This window comes from Acinonyx jubatus, chromosome F2 (genome assembly GCF_027475565.1).
Source record: "Acinonyx jubatus isolate Ajub_Pintada_27869175 chromosome F2, VMU_Ajub_asm_v1.0, whole genome shotgun sequence".
NCBI classification, from domain to species: Eukaryota; Metazoa; Chordata; class Mammalia; order Carnivora; family Felidae; genus Acinonyx; species Acinonyx jubatus.
The window spans coordinates 1,733,088-1,751,127 of record NC_069394.1 but is presented as its reverse complement, the minus strand read 5'-3'; the positions used below and the strand labels follow the sequence as shown (position 1 = coordinate 1,751,127).

General features: G+C 62.9%; 1 protein-coding gene across 11 annotated transcripts in view; it reads right to left on the bottom strand.

Moving 5' to 3' along the window:
• Positions 1 to 17,821, bottom strand: part of LOC106989384 (maestro heat-like repeat family member 5) — a 30,670-nt gene extending 12,849 nt beyond the window's left edge. For 2 of the 11 annotated variants that reach the window (XM_053208227.1, XM_053208229.1), the window contains exons 1-17: positions 15,591 to 15,947; positions 14,179 to 14,219; positions 13,905 to 14,022; positions 11,823 to 11,971; positions 10,667 to 10,750; positions 9,617 to 9,733; positions 9,118 to 9,237; positions 8,439 to 8,588; positions 8,221 to 8,340; positions 8,037 to 8,113; positions 7,477 to 7,612; positions 3,709 to 3,804; positions 3,089 to 3,236; positions 2,599 to 2,734; positions 2,425 to 2,515; positions 1,055 to 1,204; positions 69 to 223 (exon numbers count right to left, since the gene is read on the bottom strand). In XM_053208227.1, coding sequence (XP_053064202.1) covers positions 69 to 223; positions 1,055 to 1,204; positions 2,425 to 2,515; positions 2,599 to 2,734; positions 3,089 to 3,236; positions 3,709 to 3,804; positions 7,477 to 7,612; positions 8,037 to 8,113; positions 8,221 to 8,340; positions 8,439 to 8,588; positions 9,118 to 9,237; positions 9,617 to 9,733; positions 10,667 to 10,750; positions 11,823 to 11,971; positions 13,905 to 14,022; positions 14,179 to 14,219; positions 15,591 to 15,747 — 2,045 coding nt within the window. In that variant the 5' untranslated portion in view covers positions 15,748 to 15,947. Of the gene's footprint in view, positions 1 to 68; positions 224 to 1,054; positions 1,205 to 2,424; positions 2,520 to 2,598; positions 2,735 to 3,088; positions 3,237 to 3,708; positions 3,805 to 7,476; positions 7,613 to 8,036; positions 8,114 to 8,220; positions 8,341 to 8,438; positions 8,589 to 9,117; positions 9,238 to 9,616; positions 9,734 to 10,666; positions 10,751 to 11,822; positions 11,972 to 13,896; positions 14,023 to 14,178; positions 14,220 to 15,590; positions 15,954 to 17,647 lie in introns of those variants that run through there. The other 9 variants (XM_053208236.1, XM_053208233.1, XM_053208228.1 and 6 more) reach the window with 9 other exon arrangements.
• Between the last annotated feature and the right edge of the window lie 219 nt (positions 17,822 to 18,040).

Genomic DNA, 18,040 nt, shown 5'->3' with positions numbered 1-18,040 from the left:
GCCTGGGAGGGGAGACCACGGAGGAAGGATGGGTGTTCACCTCTGGGTCGTGGGTGCCGGTGCCATACCTCTCAGAGGGGTGACACAGGGACAGTATCACCTTGACTGTCTCCTGGGTGTGCTGAGTCCCCAACACTGACACGGCCTGCATCACGGTCTGCAGGGTGTTCTTAAAGATGATAGAGGGCAGCTCCTGGAACAAGCCCTGCAGGATCTCAGCCACCTGAGCAGGGACGGGCAGACCGGGACGAGGCGTCAGAGCCACCCCCAGCTCCCGCCTCCATCCCCTGCTGGGGCCGGGGTCTGCCTCCCCCGTGAGGCATCCTGATGGCCTCGTCAGCCTTCAGCCAGTAGCCTGACCGCTACGTGATCCCTGCCCCACGATGAGCCATCTGGACACGTACAGGACCCGGTGGGGTCGGCGGCACCGTGGCTCACAGCTGGTGTGGCCCCGCCGTCCCCGCGGCCTCACCGCATCTCCCTGTGTGCCTGTGAAAAAGTGAGGATCAACCCCGAGCAGCCAGGAGGGTTGATGGGCCTGGCAGCCCCTGAGAGACGGTCCTGTCTGTGTGGGCTGTGAACTAGGTTGGCCACGCCCCCTTGCCCCAAGAAAGGCAGTGAAATCCCCAGGGAGGTGGGGAAGGGGGTGGGGGCAGGGAATTTTTCTCTCCTGAGTAAGGTTGAATGAACAAGGCAGGGTGTTGCTGTCAGGGCCCTGGGACCTTGAGGGTCCCGACCGGCCGGGAGGGGTGAACCGGGGCCCTGGGGCATCGCTGGGTCTCAGCCCTGCTAACAGGGCTGTGCTATTTCAGGGAGCGGGAGGCGGGCCGTGGACTGCGGATGGCTAGGACTGAGCTCGGGACCCACGGCCTCCAGGCCCGGGCGCTCTCTGTGAAGACGTGTGTGCACAGACACGGGTGCGTCCGCGTGCACGCGGGCAGCCCTTGACGCGGGGCCAGCCCGCCTCCCCCACCCCAGTCCTTCTTTAGCGGGTCCCCCGACTCCCGTGGGGAGGTCTGCAGAAGGTGGCCCGCAGCCGGGGCTCAGCGCCCACCTGCTCTGCCTTGATGCTGTGGTCCTCGACGATCATCAGGAGCAACTGTGAGGCCAGGTCACAGCGCAGGTGGTTGTGGCTGCAGAGCCCTCGCAGGAGAGTGAGGACGAGCTGCGTGTGCTGGGCCACGGTCAGGTTCCCATCCAGCACCTGGGCCAGGGGGGCTGCGGTGAGAGGCCGAGGCGGCACCCTCCCTGGTGGTCCTCAGCCCTCCAGCCCCTCCTGCGTCGGGGTTGGAGACAGGGCCGGGGTGGGGGTGCTTCTCGTACTCAGAGGTGGAAAAAATGCCAGGCGAGCAGACTTGTCCCCTCCCCCGCACCAGGCTGCTGGGGCCCCGCCCCTCCTGCCTCAGTGGTGGGAGGTGTGGCCGCCGAGGGCTGAAGGATCACTGTGGGGATGGTGGGAGCAAGCAGTCGTGTCCAGGCAGGAAGGTGCCCCCCCCCCCACCCTGCAGCCCGCAGCCAGTCACTGACTCGGGGTACAGGGTCCAGCCCCTGCCTCGAGGTGGGGGACGCTTTAAGCTGCCACACTCCCCTGGGTCAGACAGACCACCCCCTCTTGGCTGCTCCCATCCCCAGCTTGCTTCCCTTACTCCTTCCTCCTGCGCGTGAGTCTCTGTCCCCTAAACTGCACTGAAATTCCTGTCCCAGGCTCTGTTTCTAGGGAACCCACCAGGACCACAGGCTTCTAAGCAGCCAGCTCCCTAGGAGGGGCTCCCAGGGGATGACCCTCTACACGGAGGCGTTGAGGGCTTGCTGCTCCTGTCCCAGCCTGTCCTGAGAGCAGGCAGGGGGTCAGACTCAGGGACTCTCACTTGGAAGGTGGGGAAACTGAGGCATGGAAGGGTTGAATGACCGCCCCGCAGTTGGAGGCAGAGCTTGGACTCAAACCCAAAGCTTTGATGCGCCGTCCGTCTTGAGGGGAGGGCCGGCCCGGGAAGGGCACACACAGGGAGGGAGGGCAGAGGCGATGGACAAGGGAGACAGACAGCATGCTGCTTGCCCGGGACTGTGCACGAGTAGTGCGCGCGGGACAGCCTCAGGCAAACCCAGCTGTCGCCCTAGTGAGGGGCCCCAGGGGTGAGGCCGCAAGAGGAGTGGGGGCCGAGAAGGGAGAGGTCAGCAAGAACCTCAGGACCGGGCTCCAGAGGGGCCCTGCCGTACCTCCAAGTCACGGGCGGGAGGGTGCAGGCCGAGATTTCAAGGGGCAGAGTGATGGGGTGCTTTCCCTGCAAGAAGGCGTCCACGTCCCGGCTACGCCTGACCCGCCCCCCAGCTCCCCTGCGCAGGTTGCAGAATGGGCAGGGAGGTGGAGGCCGGAGAGGCCCCCACTCCTGGACAGCTTGGGGCTGCGTGCAGCTCGGGCCCCACCTTCACCAGGTCGTAGAACTTCATTTCTGATTCCCTCCTGGCATTTGCTTCAAAGTTCTTCATTTTATTCAAATACGTGAACTCCGACGTGCTGCCTGGTGAGGGGCACCGAGTCAGGGGGCCTGGGGCGGCAAAGCGGCCAGCGCCCCGGAGGTGGGGGGGCTCCCAGCTCACCCTTCTGCTGGGTCAGCAGCTTCAGGAGGAGGTACACGCACTGGTGGGCGTGGCTCTGGGTGACAGGCTCCTTGTCCCTCCACAGCAGCATGAGCAGGCCTATCTGGTGGCCCAGCATGGAGGGGGTGGCCTCCTCCTGGGAGGGGCGGGCAGTGAGCGAGGCCAGGCCCGGCTGCCAGGTGTCTCGTGGGCAGGGCGCCCCCAGGCCCTCGTCCCACGGCGGGACCACCTCCCCCGCCACCCGGTCTCCCTTCCCCGCTTCCTTCAAGTCTTTGCTCTGAGGCGGCCTGGCCATCAAGCTCCCCCCACCGCCCTCTTTGAACTCTGACCCTTGCCCCGGGACTGGGGGCACCCCAGGGCCTGCGTCTCGCCCCCCAGCCCCGTGCCTAGCAGCCGAGACGCTCCGTGAATACGGCCGCGAGAATCAGGAGCGAGGGCCGGGGGGGCCGCGCCATGGGGGCTCCCGGTCCCTCTCTGGGCTCAGGCCCACCTTCCTGGCTGCCCTCCCGAGGGTGCCGGGTGAGGCGACTCACAGTGAGCCCCACGTAGTCCACCACATACTTGAGGAACAGGAAGATGGTCTGCACCGCCCGCTGGCACTCGTCGCTGCTGTCTGACTTCAGCCACGGCTCCATGTGCTGCGATGGGAGAGGGGAGCCTGAGGCCGGCTCGGCGCACGGACCCACCCTCCCCTCCCGGACGTGGCCGCTGGGACGCGGAGCGATGGCGGGCCGGCCGCAGCCGGGCGTGCCCCCCAGATGGCTCGCCCGTCCGTGCCTGGCCAACGGCTCAGCTCCCCGGGGCGAGGCCGGGTCTGGGCCCAGAGGGAAGCCAGGGCGTTTGAGGGCCTACATCTGCACGGCTGTGCGGGAGCCCACAGACCATCCCCGGGACTTCCTCCCTGCCCATGGCGGTGCCCGGAGATGAGCCAGGGTCACCTTCTCCTCGCAGGGCCCTCGGCTCTTCTGAAACGCCCACCCCTGCCTTGACGAGAGCCCCCAGGTCAGCGGCGTGGGGCACGCCCGCCGACCTGGCCGCCTTTGTGTCCGAGGGACGCACCCCGGACGGGCGGAGCCCCAGTCGTGTGCCCCCCGCCAACCCAAGCCTCACCTGCAGGATGAAGCATAGCTCGTCCACACTCTTGTTCTCGGAGATGAGGCTCTGCAGCAGCAGGTCCAGTGCCTGCATCGACTTCCGGTACAGCGCCTGGCGGGGCCGGTGGCCTGGTGTCACTCCCCGGGGCGGGGAGGGGGGGGGGCACCCGCCAGCACCGTGGCCCTCCCTGGCCGACACCCTCGCCCATCTCTCCCCTGGTGCCCTGGGACTCGCCCCCGTGAGGGCTCAGTCACCCTTCCCTGCGGGGCCTGCGGAAATGATCATAATGTCCACTCCAGGCCCGGTCCCCACTCGGTCCCTGGTGGGGACACACAGTGCCCTCCCGGCTGCCGGGCCTCAGGTCCTAACCGCTGAGGGTGTTGAATCTGCCCCTAATTTCCCAGAACGGGGGCAGGGTTCAGTGAGCTCCCGATGCTGCTGTGGGCACGCTGCCCAGCTCAGGGCTCCTCAGACGGCGCCCCTGGGCGTATCCCCCCAGCACTGAAGCCGAAACCAGGAAGTACGTTGAACTGAGTGAAAATGAACACAGCATATCAAAATCGATCATCTGCATAGACCCAGCAAAAGCAGTGGGCAAAATCCAACATCCATCCTGATGAGCACTGTCCGAAAAGCAGGACTAGCAGAGAACTTTCCCCACCTAACTAAGGGCATCAGAGAACCCACAGCAAGCCACGGCAACAGCAGACTCGATGGCGAAGACAGATGCGTTCCTGATCACATCAGGAACAACGCGGTGTCTGTTCCCACCACTGGCGGGTCCTGGCAAGGGCAGTGGGGTAGGAGGGCGACAGCACAGCACCGTCCCCGTTGACAAGAAAGGAGACTGTTCACACACGTCACGTATAAAACCCTGTGGAATCTACAGAAGGCTCGGAAAAGCTAACACGCGGTTTAGCGGGGTTTCAGGAACAAAGTCAACATACGAAAAAAGTCGATTGTGCTCCTATAAACCAGCAACGAGCAACTGAAAGCTAAACATTTAAATATCATTGGCAATACCAGAAGAAAACAGAGAGAGGAAAGACTCTGACAAAAGACGTCCGAGGCGAGCACATGGAAAACCGGCCAACGCTGCTGGGGGGTTTGGAGACGACCTAATTAAACGGAGAGGTGCGCCAGCGCCCAGCTCGCAACACAAACCGGTGTTAACGTGTCGGTCTTCCCCAAGTCAGTCTGTAGATTGGGTGCAACGCCAATCGAAACCCCAGGGTGCCGTTCACTCGAGGCTGAGCCACTCATTCTGTGACTCGCGCAGAGCTGCACAGAAGCCGGGAGAGCAGAAAACAGCTTTGAAGAAGATGACCCAAGTTGGGGGCCTTCACCCCTTCCTGTGGAGCTACCAGGACCAACACCATGTGGCATCGGCAGACATGGCTCAGAACAGAATAAACGGGCAGAAACGGAAACAGACACGCGGGCAGCTGGCTTTCGACAGAGGCGAACTTGGGACCCGGATGGGTCCTGAACAACCAAGGTGTCCGTATATGCGCAACGAGCTAAGCTTCAGGCCGTTCCTTACAGCAGGTAAGAGTTGGCTCAGAAGCTGTCGCGGACCTCATTGTGAAACCTAAGACCGTAAAACTTCCAGAAGAAAGCAGAGAAGAATCCTTGCGACCTTAGCTTAAGGAAAGAATTCCTGCATACAACGGCAAAATCACAACCCACGAAGGAAAGAACAGATACATTGAACATCCTCAAAATCGAGAGCTTCAGCTCTTCAGAAAAGACCATTAAGATAAAAAGAAAGCCTGGAGACCGGGAGAAAATATGTTCAGACCACCTGGGTGATAAAGGACCCCCATAGCAACTCTAAAAGGGACTCTAGAAACTAATAAATAATGCAACTTAAAAATTGGACATGAGAGGGGCACCTGGGTGGCTCAGTCGGTTAAGCGTCCGACTTTGGCTCAGGTCACGATCCTGCGTCCATGGGTTTGAGCCCCGCGTCGGGCTCTGTGCTGACAGCTCGGAGCCTACTTGGGATTCTGGGTCTCCCTCTCTCTCTGCCCCTACCCACTCGTGCTCTCTCTCTCAAAAATAAACATTAAAAAAAATTTTTTTAATGAGGCATAAGATTTGAACAGACAGCTCACCAAAAAAAGATACAAAGATGGTCAAAAGCACACGAGGGGATGCTCCTCTCAGTAGAGACACGAACACTGAAACCACCACTCACCGCTGCACACCTAGGAGAATGGCCAGCACTTACGACCGACTACACCGTGTGTTGACAAGGATGTGGGAGGAGCAGGGCTCTCGTCCCTGCTGCTGGCAGTCAAATCAGCACAGCCGGTTAGAAGGCAGTTTGGCAAGTTAGATGCACACCTGCCTTATGGCCCAGACGTCCAGTCCTGGGTGTTTACCCAAAAAACAGAATCCAGGTCTGTACAGAGACCTGCACACAAATGTGCACAGCAGCCTGATTAGCAGTGCAAGGTTGGAGATAACATAGTGCCCCTCATGCGGCGAGCACATCAACACCCGGTGGGCATCCGAAAAGTCAGATACCGTGCCACAGGAACCAGGAATGAGCCATCCGTACAGGCTGCAGTGTAGACGAATCTCCAGGTCGTCTGATCGGGAAGCATCCAGGCAAAGCTTAGCAGAACCCCCATAATCCCACTTGCGTGAAATTCTACGAGATACCAACTATGATGACAATAGCAAGGAGGAGTCCCCTGGTGGCACACGGAGGCTCTGGGGGTGATAAACGTGTTCATCTTGGCTTTGAGGATAGTTTCACAAATCCAGGTCAAAACGTGTAGAACCATACACTTGGAAAAGTGCCATGTTTTGCGTGGCAGTGACACTTCGGTTGTTAAATCTGTCACCCAGACCCAGCTCCCGCCCGTGTCACGTGTCACGACCCGTGGCCTCCCCTCTGGTGCCCTGGCCCCTCCCTCCTGGGACAGGGCTCCAATTAGATGTTAGACTCGGGGGCCAGGCACCCACTCCCGGCTGCTGGACGCTTAGGACTTGACCTCCAAGCTCACACTCCCCCGAAAGCGGGCTGTCCACGGACCAGCGATGGGCCGGCCGATGTCACGATTGAGCTCCCTCGGTACCAGAGCTTCCCAGGGGATCGGCTGAGCCCTCCCTGAGCCACACCAAGATATGCTTCTCCTGTGACCCCACCCCATCCTCTCAGCTCCCCACCGGGCCTCTCCTGAGAGTGTACCCCCAACTCTGGGCCCACAGTCTGCTCCCTGGGAGCCCAGCCTGGCCATAGCTCAGGTCCCTGCCGTGGCTCGTCTCCATGCCGGCCTGCTGTTTCTTGCTGACCGGGGATTCCCAGGAGCTTGGCTGGTGGCATGTGGGTGCATGTGTGTGTCCCCGCCCACCGGGGGGTTCCAGGTAGGGAGCAGGGTCTTGGGAGAAGACCCTACACTGGGCCTGCTGGTGGTGGGGATCCGAGCTGCTCTGTCTGCCCCACCCAAGGAAGAAACGCTAGCCCTGTTCAGGCAGCAGAAGCTGCTGAATAGGCGGCCGGAAGCGGCACACATCTGCGGAGTGCTGTCACTTCCTTGTCCCATCTGAATCACAGCACCTCAGGGGGCGGCATGGAGACCAGAGCCCCACTTGAGGGCAGAACTCAAGACTCGGGCTCCAAGGTCAAGACCAGCCTGTGGCGAAGCCGGGAAGAAACCCAGGCCGGGCGAGCTCTCTCCGGTGCTCCCCTCGCTCACACACGCGGCCGGGGCTTGGCAGGCCGGCCCGGCACCCGGAACCCAGCACCCAGAGATGGGAACAGGCAGTCACCATGACGTCTGGAGCCACGTCCAATGGAGGTAAACTGCTCCTGAGCGTCTCTGTGGGTGGGAGCATGTACAGGCTCTGCAGGCAGGTCTGCAGGATCTGGGACTTGACCATGGGTTTGAGACCGGGCCGCAGGTTGCTGGAAGAAACACGGGGAAAATTCTGGACGTTTTCACAAGAGACCACGGTTCAGGAATGAGACACCAGGCTGAAATGGATTCCCAGCGGGGAGAGGCCTACACAACTTAAGATTTACGAGTGGGTGTCACCATGATCAGGGCCCAGAATGTGACCGGGGTCAAGGTCGAGGTTCAGCCTGTGGCCCAGGGTCAGGCTCAGGTTGTGACTGAGGCCTGGATTTGGTGTGTGACCAGGTTGGGGATCGGTCTGTGTCAACATTAACGACCTGTCTTGGATAGGAGACGAGGCTGACGGTGCGCGGCCTCAGCAGGGCCAGCCCTGTGTTCCTGGTCCCTTATTCACATCCCGTCTCCTCACATGTGGACCCCCACCCCCACGCAATGACTTGGCCTGTCTTCGTTCTGGACCCCAAGGAGAGTTACCTCAGTCCCACAATGACCAATATGATCTTCTCCCGGAAGAGGGTGGTCAGGAAGTTGGGCTCCTTCTGAAGGATGCACTGTGGGGGGGGGGGGGGGGGTGGAGTCAGAGTGCCCAGTCGTTTCAGCCTCCTGGTCCCGCTGGCGGCCCTGGGAGCCCCCGGGAGCCCCCGCAGGCATCGCTCACCAGGAGGCACTGGATGAGCTCTGGGATCTGAGAGAATTTGTAGCTCGGGGTGCTGTTCTGCCTGAGAGCCTTCAAAAGCATGATGGTGGCCGAAAGGAAGCTGGTCTTGAGGATGTTGTCCTGTCCGTGTGGAGTCCGGGGAGGGTCAGTGGGCCGGCCCCAGTCAGAGGACGCGCGGCCCCCACACCCACCGCCGCCCCGGCCGTGGCCGCGCTCACATAGCGGCTGCAGGAGAAGTAGTACACCATCCTGGACACGATGTTGTCCACCCAGGGCAGGATCTGCGCCCCGGCGTGCGCGGCCATCTGCCCGTAGCAGAGCAGGGAGGTGCTGCCAGCCCATCTCCAGTGCGTGTCCGTCTCCGGCTGCTGCGGACAGAGTGGTGGCCACTGGGGAATCGGCTCTCTACCTGCCGCCCTCCGCGGGGGGGCCCTCCCCGCGTGCGCCTCAGGACCGCAGCCCCGGGCCCCAGGCTCCCCGCCCTCTGGCTGGAGGTACTGCTTCTCGTCCGGGGGTCTCTGTCGCTCATGTCTCTTCCCAGCGGGGTGCCCAGGACTAGCAAAGCACAGATGCTCCACGTAAACCCCCAGGGCGGAAGCATAGGTGGACACACAGGACCCGGGCCACACACCCCACCTGAAAATCAAGGCAAGCCCACACGGCTCCCGACCGTCAGACCCAGCGGAGGCTCTGGATCCCGTGTGGGGCCCCAAGGACAAGGCTCAAAACTCCCGGGCCGCAGCAAGAACGGAGGTCTGACACCCACACACCAGCCCCTCAGGAAGGTGGGCAGGGCAGGGGTCACCCCCACGTTTCCAACGAGCAAACTGAGGCTCAGAGCAAGCCAGCACCCATCCGGGCCTCTGGCCCCTGCCGCCCCCGCGCTGCCCTCTCTACCTGGCTGTCTGGGGACGTGAAGACAGTCCTCAGGAACCTGGTGCGGCCCACGTGCTCCAGCGTGGCCCACACCTCCTGCATGTGCCTGGAGGACACAATGCCGATGGCCACGGCAATGCCCTGTGGGCCAGAGACGCCGTGAGCTCGTCCCCACGCGGCAGTGCTGGACGCGGCCTGCCGTCTCCTCCCCACCCTCCCGGGGGGCCCCGCAAAGGAAGGTGGGCGAGCCCCACCCCTGCCCTGAAGGGCGTGTGTCCCACTGGGGCCGCCGGGGCGGGATGGAACCAGGACTTGGCCGTGGACAGGTGCCCGAGGTCACCTCCAGGCGGCACCCGCACCGCAGCCCCTTGTTGCTCGGCACAGCGCCGGGGGCCGCGGGAGCCGCACCAGGTCGTGGCGTGAAGGGTGGGGTGTCCATCTGCCGTCAAGCAGCGACGTCCGCGCGGGGGGCGGGGCGGGGCGGGGCGGAGGGGCGGGGGTGCCGAAGGCTGCCACCCACCTCCCGCTGGCCGGATGACTGGTGGGACAGCTCCAGGAGGCTGGCCAGGTGCCTCCTCACCAGGTCCACACAGGCGCACTCTCGGAGGATCAGCCCATAAAAGTGGAAGAGGAAGGTCTGGGGGGAGGGAGGAGGGGACGGGTGTGGGACGGGGCACGGGGGCAGGGGTGCCACCACCGCAGGGCGAGGGGCGAATGAATTCGCGGAGCTTGTCCTGAGCACCTTCCCGAGCTGCGCGGCTCCTGCCTCAGGCTGCTGCGCCCACTGTCTGCTTGAGGCCGCAGGAGGCGCGGGGGCCACCGCAGCACCCCCTCCCCGCCCACCTTGAACTGCTTCTTCACCGCGCCTGGGGCTGCCGCCAGACCCTGAGCACCAAGTTTCGTGGGTCCTGCAGGGCAGTACCCAGACGCCGTGTTGGCTGCGGTGCCTCGGTTTCCCCGGAGGCTCCCGCGGTTCCCACCCGCCCACCCCGCCCCGGGCACACCCAAGCCGAGCCTGAGCGCCGTCCTCTGCAGGGCCGACCGGTCACAGCGGACCTCCCCTCCCGCCCACCTCAGGTGTCCCGGGCAGAGCTGCGCCCCCCTGCCCCCCAGCCTCATTTCGTGCGGGCGCAGGAGGCTGCGTTCAGGGTCTTCCAGAATTCCCCTTTATCTTTCTCCCGATGAAAATGTGTAGTTTCTACATCGGGCAACACAACTTGAACAGAGTGCACTCCTGATTGTCACCGATGACCCCACTGTCGAGCACGGCTCCCTCACTAGAGCGAAATCCTGCCGCCCTTGCCTCCGTCGCGTCCCTGGGGCCCGGAAGAGGGCCTGGCCAGCTGGGAGCCAGGGCTCAGCGAACACGAAGTGGCCCCGAGGCTGCCGTCCCCTTGCAACAGCACCCCTCGTGCCTTCCCGGCATCGTGTGTGCAGAGCTTCAGATGGCGACAATCACTTGGGAAGCGGGGAAGGGGCCTGAGCGGCCACGGGCTCTCTGCAGTCACAGCCTCCCAGGGGCTCTGAGCACACGTAGGAGACCCCGGGAAGCCCCACCCCAGGCACTGACCTTCTCCAAAGGCTGCTTGAGTTCTAGGTTCAAGGCCGCCAGGAGTTCCTGGAGGCCAGCGTTGGGCACCTCTTTCCTGATGAGCTGTGGGCGGAACACAGTGTTCAGGCCCCACCCGACCCTCCGGGGGAAGCAGGACCCCCGCATCCGCTGGGAAGCCCCAGGGATGAAAACGCGGGGTGGGCACCTGTGGGTGAGCAGAGAAGACAAACCACCCCCCAAAGGGTAAGGAGATATTTGCCAGAGGGCTGTGCCCACCTCTGCTTGGTCCCTGGCAGCCCCCCCACCTGCGGGATACCCCTGCACCCCTTAAGCTGGCTGGGGAGCCCGTGACACTCTGGCCCTGCCAGTGTCCCCCAGCCCTCTCATTCTGCCATCTTGCTGACCTCAGGGCCTTTGCACGGGCTCTTCCCACTGGCCGGATGTCCCTCCCTCCCCTGCTCTGAAGCAGAGCAGGAACCTGGCCATCAGCCAGGTTCCAGGGGCCCGAAGCCAAGCTGTGTGTGTGCTTAGAGCCCGTCTCCCTCTAGGTACACGTCCATGCTGCTGTCCCTTGTACTCGATTCTGTCTGTCGGCCCTGAACTCCTGAAGACTCTGCAGCAGGAAGGTGGAGGACAGGGGCCGGGGGGGCCCCACCCGACCTGGGAGCTCAGCCACCGCCGGTGGTGGCTCAGGCCTTCACGCTGAACAGGCCAGAGCGTGTGGGGCGTCAGGGAAAAGCAGGGCCTGGCCCCCCACGATGGCAGGAGTCCTGAGCTGGGGAGCCTCCTGTGGCCCACAGGTTGGGAGGTCCCCAGGCACAGAGGTGGATCAGACACCACCCTGTCCTCTCCAGTCCCCGGGGCCTAGAGCGGGGGGCAGGCTGGCTGGCTCCACGTGGCTCCCTGGCCCGTACCTGCCGCCAGGCCCCAGTGACAACGTCTGAGCACCAGCTGGCAGGGCCTCTGTGCCCCACCTGCCCCTCTGCTTGTGGTCCAACACCTTCCTACATCCCGGCACCTTCTGCCACACGTCCCTGAAGGTCAGGGGCTTCTGGGGCTGCCGAGGCCGGCAGGAGCCAAGCGGCAGTGCGGGCCTTGGGGCTCACCCCCTGTGAGCCCTGGAGTGGCAGAAGGTAGCGTCCCGCACGGACAAGCAGGGCTCCTGGGGTCCCACCTGGGTGTGCTCCCGGATGTGGCACTGGACGGCCTCCAACGCCTGGCTCTTCTGCAAGGCCGACATGGTCCTGATTTTGCCGATGAGCGCTTCCTCCCAGAGGGGTCCGTCATCGGGGGGCTTGCTCGTGCTCGCCCTGCCTAGGTGCTCTGCAGAGGACAGAAAAGCAGTCTGGTGCCAGGGGTGCCAGACGGAAGCCTAGACCCCCCCAGTTCTGGCTCCGGCCGGGCCCTTAGGTCACAGGGCCCACAGGACTTTCTTTACAACGTGTCTGCAGGGAAACCGGTGTGAGCACAGCCAGGAGGCAAAACACAGAGGGCAGACGCCGCCCCGGGTGCCAGGGCACAGCCCCCCGCAGAGCCCAGCCAGCCAGGCGAAGAGAACACGCCTCGTGATGGGAACGCACAAAACGCCAGCCCAGGAGAACGCGGTCCCAAAGGAGTCGCTCATCGTTTGGAGTGAGAAAAGTAACCTACGTCCCTGCCCTACTTCTCACACCAAAATAAATAGCAGGCAGTTACGAAGCCTGAATTTCCGAATGGCAGCTGTGAACATGCCGAGCAGACGTGGCTTTGTTATCCGGAAACCCCAGAGTAGAGGTTCTGAATACGACACAAAGAGGCAAAAGGGAAAACGCTTTTAGAGTCAGCGACGTCGGCTTAGGGCCCAAGCATCGTTACAGCCCACGGAACGGTAAACTGAGGAGGCGTCTACACGGGACATCTACGACAGAAGGCCAGTATCGATGCTCCAGACCCTTCTAGGTCAGGAGAGCGTTGAGCCACCGCAGGGAAGGGGTGGAGAGGCGCCCAGAAGAGACCCTGGTGACCAGTAAAGAGACGAGAAGGCCGTTCAGCAGCGATACAAGGAAAGCAAATAAAAACCACAAGGAGATAGGACTTTCCCCGTCAGGTTGTCGAGGCACAGGTGCGGAGGAGCGAGGGGTGGAGACGCCGTCCCAGCACTGGGGGTGGACGCAGGGACCCGTCCTCTTTGAAAGCTGACAGTACTCCTTTCTTGAGCGTACATCAAAACCGTGTTCCGAGCCACTCGGACAACCAGCTTCCCGGCTCACGAGGCACAGCCTGGGAGCCTTCTGAGAACCAAATCCTCTAACACGGTTTACAGAGGTGATCAGTGCTGCTTTGATCAGGAGAAAGCGGGGGTGGGGGGTGCGAGGCCAGCGCCCCCCTGGGAATGGAAACAAAGTCAGGCCTGGGGTCAGCCGCAGGGTGGGTCCCGCGCTGCCGGTCCCTACCGCGGGCCAGGAGCCAGCATCGCCCGGTGCCCCACCATCTCGGGGCTGCTGATGGGCCCACGCACACCCCGCTTCAGGACCCCCCCAGCCCTGGCTGACACCCACAGCCACGGCCACCGCTCGAAGCCAGCACCAGGCCCAGGCTTAAGGCGGCTTGTGAGGTGGCCTCACTCGTGGTGCTGACCCGCTGCCGTCTGGGTCCATCTGCTGTTTCATTCATTCATTCATTCATTCAATGAAAGCTTGTTGGGAATCTATTACTTGCCCAGCACTAGAACCGCAAATAAACAACAAATGCTCATGTTTACAGCACTCTTGAGGGGCCTGTGCCCCCAGAGCAGGTGGGGGACCACCCTGCCCCTCCCTGTCAGGGCCACAGGAAGCCGGTGGCACAGAGGCAGGGCCCTTCCCCCCCGGACCTGCCCCCGAGCAGCTGTGGACCCTGGTCTCTTCTTGGGGGTGGCCTGGGTGGCTGCGATCCTCCGTGGTGCTGCAGGCCAGCAGGGAGAGCAAGGCCTCCAGAGCAAGCCTCACCTGCTTTGTCAGACTCCAGAGACAAAGCCCTTCCAGAAGTTTCTGTCAGGTGTGCATGGAGGCGGCCCTCAGCACCCGGCAGACACAAGACCACGGCACCCTCCGTGCCGCCCTTGGCTCTGCACCCACACCCTTCACAGAGCGGACACTTGGCAAATGGAAGCCAAGTGACCTGAAACAAACGGCCGGGGGAAGGGACGTGCTCCGAGCCTGGAGGGGACCAGGACAGTGTTGTCCAGAGACCGCCCACTGGGCCCCCGATCCCCACAGCCCCCAGCCCACCTGCTCACCAATATCCAGCTTCTGCTCCCCTGTGGGCGACAGGCAGTTGGACCTCCAGTGGGGACAGGAGAAACCCTCACTGGGTGTGGCCACCATGGACAGCGTCACCTCCCTGGAGAGCAGGTTCTGGGGCGGGGACAGAGGGCAGGGCCAGTCAGACTTGCCGAAGAGAGGCCACACCACACTGGGGCCCCCGCTTCAGTTGCCCCAACCATACCAGGGCCCCACCCCAGTCACCCCAACCTTATCAGGACCCTACCCCAGTCAGTCACCCCAACCTACCAGGGCCCCCTCAGTCATGCAGCTCCGTGAGCTCTGGGGACCTAGGGAAGGAGGAAGGATGAGCTGACATTCAAGGCCATCGGGTGCTCACCAGCCCCAGGCTCCCCTTCCCAGAGGCTCGGGTTCCACATCCCGAATCGGGCCTCCCACTGTCCAGACACCCACAGCCCAGGGGCATCGTGGAGGGTCAAAGGAGCTTCACCGGAGCTTTCCCAGGATTCAGGGGGACCAGAGCCTAGGCACCCACCACCCCCTCTGACCTGGGCCTGTGTGGAGGAGTCATGTGCTCTGACCGGCCTTGCAGCCCCATGGCAGCCCGGGGCCCTCCTCTGCCGGCACATCTCCCTGGGCCGTCCACACCCGCCCACCCTTCCACCAGGCTCCCCAGCATGAGGGGATGGCGAGGGGCCCGCTTCCAGGGCACCTTCTGGTTCAGAGGGCCTGGGACAGGCCAGAATGTGCATTTCTTAGAAGCCTCCAGGGGACCTCAATGCTGCCAGCCTGGGCTCTGGGCCATCCCTCTCTGGGCTGGGCCCCCGGCAAGTGCTCTCCCCCAGGACCCTGGCCCGGGGGCTCCTCCTCCGGGAGAGAGCGCCTCCAAGACCATCAGCCACACTAGGGCTCTGGCGTCCCTTTGACCCCTCCCACCTCCACCTTAACTCCTGGTGACTCCCCAAAACTGTCCTATCCTCCACCCACTGCCCCCTCTCTCCCTGGGCCCCAAAAGGAGCCTCGCGCATCTCCTGAGCCCAAGTCTCCCTTCCCGGCCTCTGCTCCAGTCTCCCGGAGAGCTGGGGCCCCGCTCTGGGTCCCTCCCCACCAGAGGCAGGGGTGTCTGCACCCCAAGTCCCCAGTGTGTACGGGAATACGTGAAGGCAGGTGAACCCGTGAGTCCATGCCCTCTAGCAGGTGTTCCTGAGGGTGAGCCAGAGAAAGCCTCTCCCCAAGCAGGGGCAGGGGCAGGGGCCCCGTCCGTCTGGGCTCTCACACCCACCGGCACAGCGCCAGGGAACAGGGGTGCCAGTCGGCTCTCGGGGGAGCCTCCTGTACTTCCCGAGTACCCCCGCTCCTCCTTCCCTCACTCGACAGATGTCCGGTGTCCTGTGCACAGGCCTGGAGTAGGTGACAACCGACAGCCACAGCCCAGCCCTGCCCTCCTTCCCGGGGCCACCTGCAGCCGGCACCCCAGATCCCAACATCTGACCCCCCTGTTCGCCCAGACCCTCAGCACCCTGTCGCTTCGGGGCCCGCGTCAGCCCCCTCCCTCCCCACCCTGGTCTGAGCTGGCTGCTCCCTCCTCTAGGGTCCCCGAGACTCCTTCCTGACCCCAGCAGGCCCCACTTTTGCTCCCGCCTGACTCTTGGTGATACACTCCTGAGGGCGCCCTCAACACCCCATGCACAGGCGCTCACCTCCTCCAAGGCCCTTGTGACCTGCACTCTGGCTATGGGTTCTGGCCAAGAGGATGTTGGTGTTTGGGGGAGAGAGTTCTTCCTGGAGGTTGAACCCCAGGTTGAACTGGTCCCCAAAGCCCTTTCCATGGGTGAGACAAGGGCCACTGTCACCCATTCCCAGCCTGGGGTGGGGGCCAGGTTGTTGGCAGTGATAGTGGGAACAAGCCTGGGAGGCTTCCTGGAGTGGGTGAGGTGAGACCCCAAAGTCCGTGAAGGGGACAGCGGACCCCAGGAAGTAATGTTCAGGGGCCCCGAAGTAATCAAATCCCAAAGAGGGTGATTTGGCCAGAGACGGCAGAAGTCAGCTAGGTAGGAAAGCAGCTGGGGGAGGAGAGAGCATGGGCTCCCCTGCTGCTCGCTGATCTCCCCCAACAGGGATGGCCCCCCACCTGCAGGGCCCTTCCTCTCCCGCCACCACCACCAGGTGCGGTGACCCACCCTCCGAGTTACCCACTGCTCTCAAAGGAAGGAACCACCCCAGGCCCCCAGGACCCTGTCAACTGCTGCTCCCTGCCTGGTCCCCAGGGTCCACACTCAGACCCCTACCTGTACCTTGGCACAAGCTACTTCTGCCTGGAGCACGCCTTCCCTGTCGCCTGCATACCCCTCCACTCCGTGCTCCCTTAACCTGCTGGCCCTCTGCTCTGGCCCCCACCCACTCCCCCCCGGGGTTCCCTTTATGCCTCCCTCCCCGGGCCATGAGGTCCCAACGGGGAGCCTGCCTTGCCAAACACACGCTTTGGGGACGCTGGGAATCAACTCAGAGACGAGCTTCAGGCTAATCCACGAAATCTCGTGTAAAAGATGTTATTCACGAGTGAAGACTGTTTAAAAGGTTGTGAAAGATAACAGCCCCCAAAAGAGGGAATCTCAGCTAAGACCCCCAGAGTGCACACAGGTGCACATTTCTGGGAATTTAATCTCTGGAAAACGAGAAATGCATGAAAAATCTACCTACTCGAGGGTGCTTCGTGGATTTAAAAAGCTATGTTCCAAAGTAGAGGAAGGAGGGGCAGTGATCAAAAGTCGGGTTTCTAAAGACTCTTCAACGACGTGGGGAAATGCTTAGGAGCCCACAGGGAATAAAAAAATTCGAGGACTCAAATTTACAGTCAAAAGTCATCTCGGGGTGTCGGGCTTCCAGGGGATTCTCTTTCCTGTACCCTTTGCAACAATTTGCAACCTGTGTTCCGAGGTCCGGGGACCCTGAGGAGACAGGGAGGGGTCAGGCCCCGGCCTCGAGGGTGGGGCTCTGCTCGGGCCTGGGAGAGGCCGGGAGAGGTTCACAGGGGACAGGATGTCAGCCCAGCCCCAGCCCCTGCACAAACCAGCAGCGTCCTGCAGACATCTGAGCCGCTGGGAGGCAGTGACAGCTCGAGGTCACCCAGCCCCAGAGGCCCTGACAGGCCGCCACCAGATGGCAAAGGGTTTATTCTCCGAGAAAGCCTGGGGGAGATTTGGAGGACATTTATGGATTCACGGGGTTGGAAGCCAAGCCAGGCCGAGGTGACCCAGAAGGGCCTTCCTCCAGTGACCCAGGGAGACCGCGCAGCGGGGGGCAGGAGCAGCTGTGTGTCTGGCTTTCCCCAATGATGTTTGGAGGTCAGCAGAGGCCCCGTGGACGTCATGCAGACCGGAGGCCCCCGTCAAAATCGTCTGTGATTGTGAGTGTGGTGCCCTGAGTGCTGGGGGGCATCTAGAAAGGCCTGTGGTGGGGGCACCTGGGGGGCTCAGTCGGTTGAGCATCTGACTTCGGCTCAGGTCATGATCTCGCGGTTTGTGAGTTCCAGCCCCGCGTCGGGCTCTGTGCTGACAGCTCGGAGCCTGGAGCCCACTTCGGGTTCTGTGTCTCCCTCTCTCTCTGCCCCTCCCCTGCTCCTGCTCTGCCTCTCTGTCTCTCTCTCCCTCTCTCAAAAAGAAATAAACATTAACAAAAAATCTCGAAAGGCCTGTGGGTGTGGCTCCAGCTGCGCATTTACGGGCGGCTCAGCTGTGCCTCAGGTCAGGGTGGATACCTCTGGGCGGCCTTCCTTCTGTGAGTCTTCGAGTCTCTGATCCCAGGGCTCAGTGGGGACACGTCTCCTGAGAAAGTGGGTCCAGAAACCGCGTTTCCCTGGCTGACCCTGTTTCCCAAACAGCCACCCTGTCCTGAGAATTCCATCCCCAACCGACATCGTGGGCAGTTGAGGGCCTTCCAGGCGCACGTGGCCGCGGGTTTGCTCCTGAGGCCGAGAGGGACCCCAGCCTGGACGCTGACCCAGACAGACGGGCCCGAGACGGCGGTGCCCACCCTGCCTTGTCGCAGCCAGGAAGCGGCAGTCAGGCCTCGCTCGAGGGGCCTGTCTTTGGAGAGACCCCTGCCTGCTTCTGACCAGCACCCTGAAGACCCTCGGGGGCGTGTGTCCCCG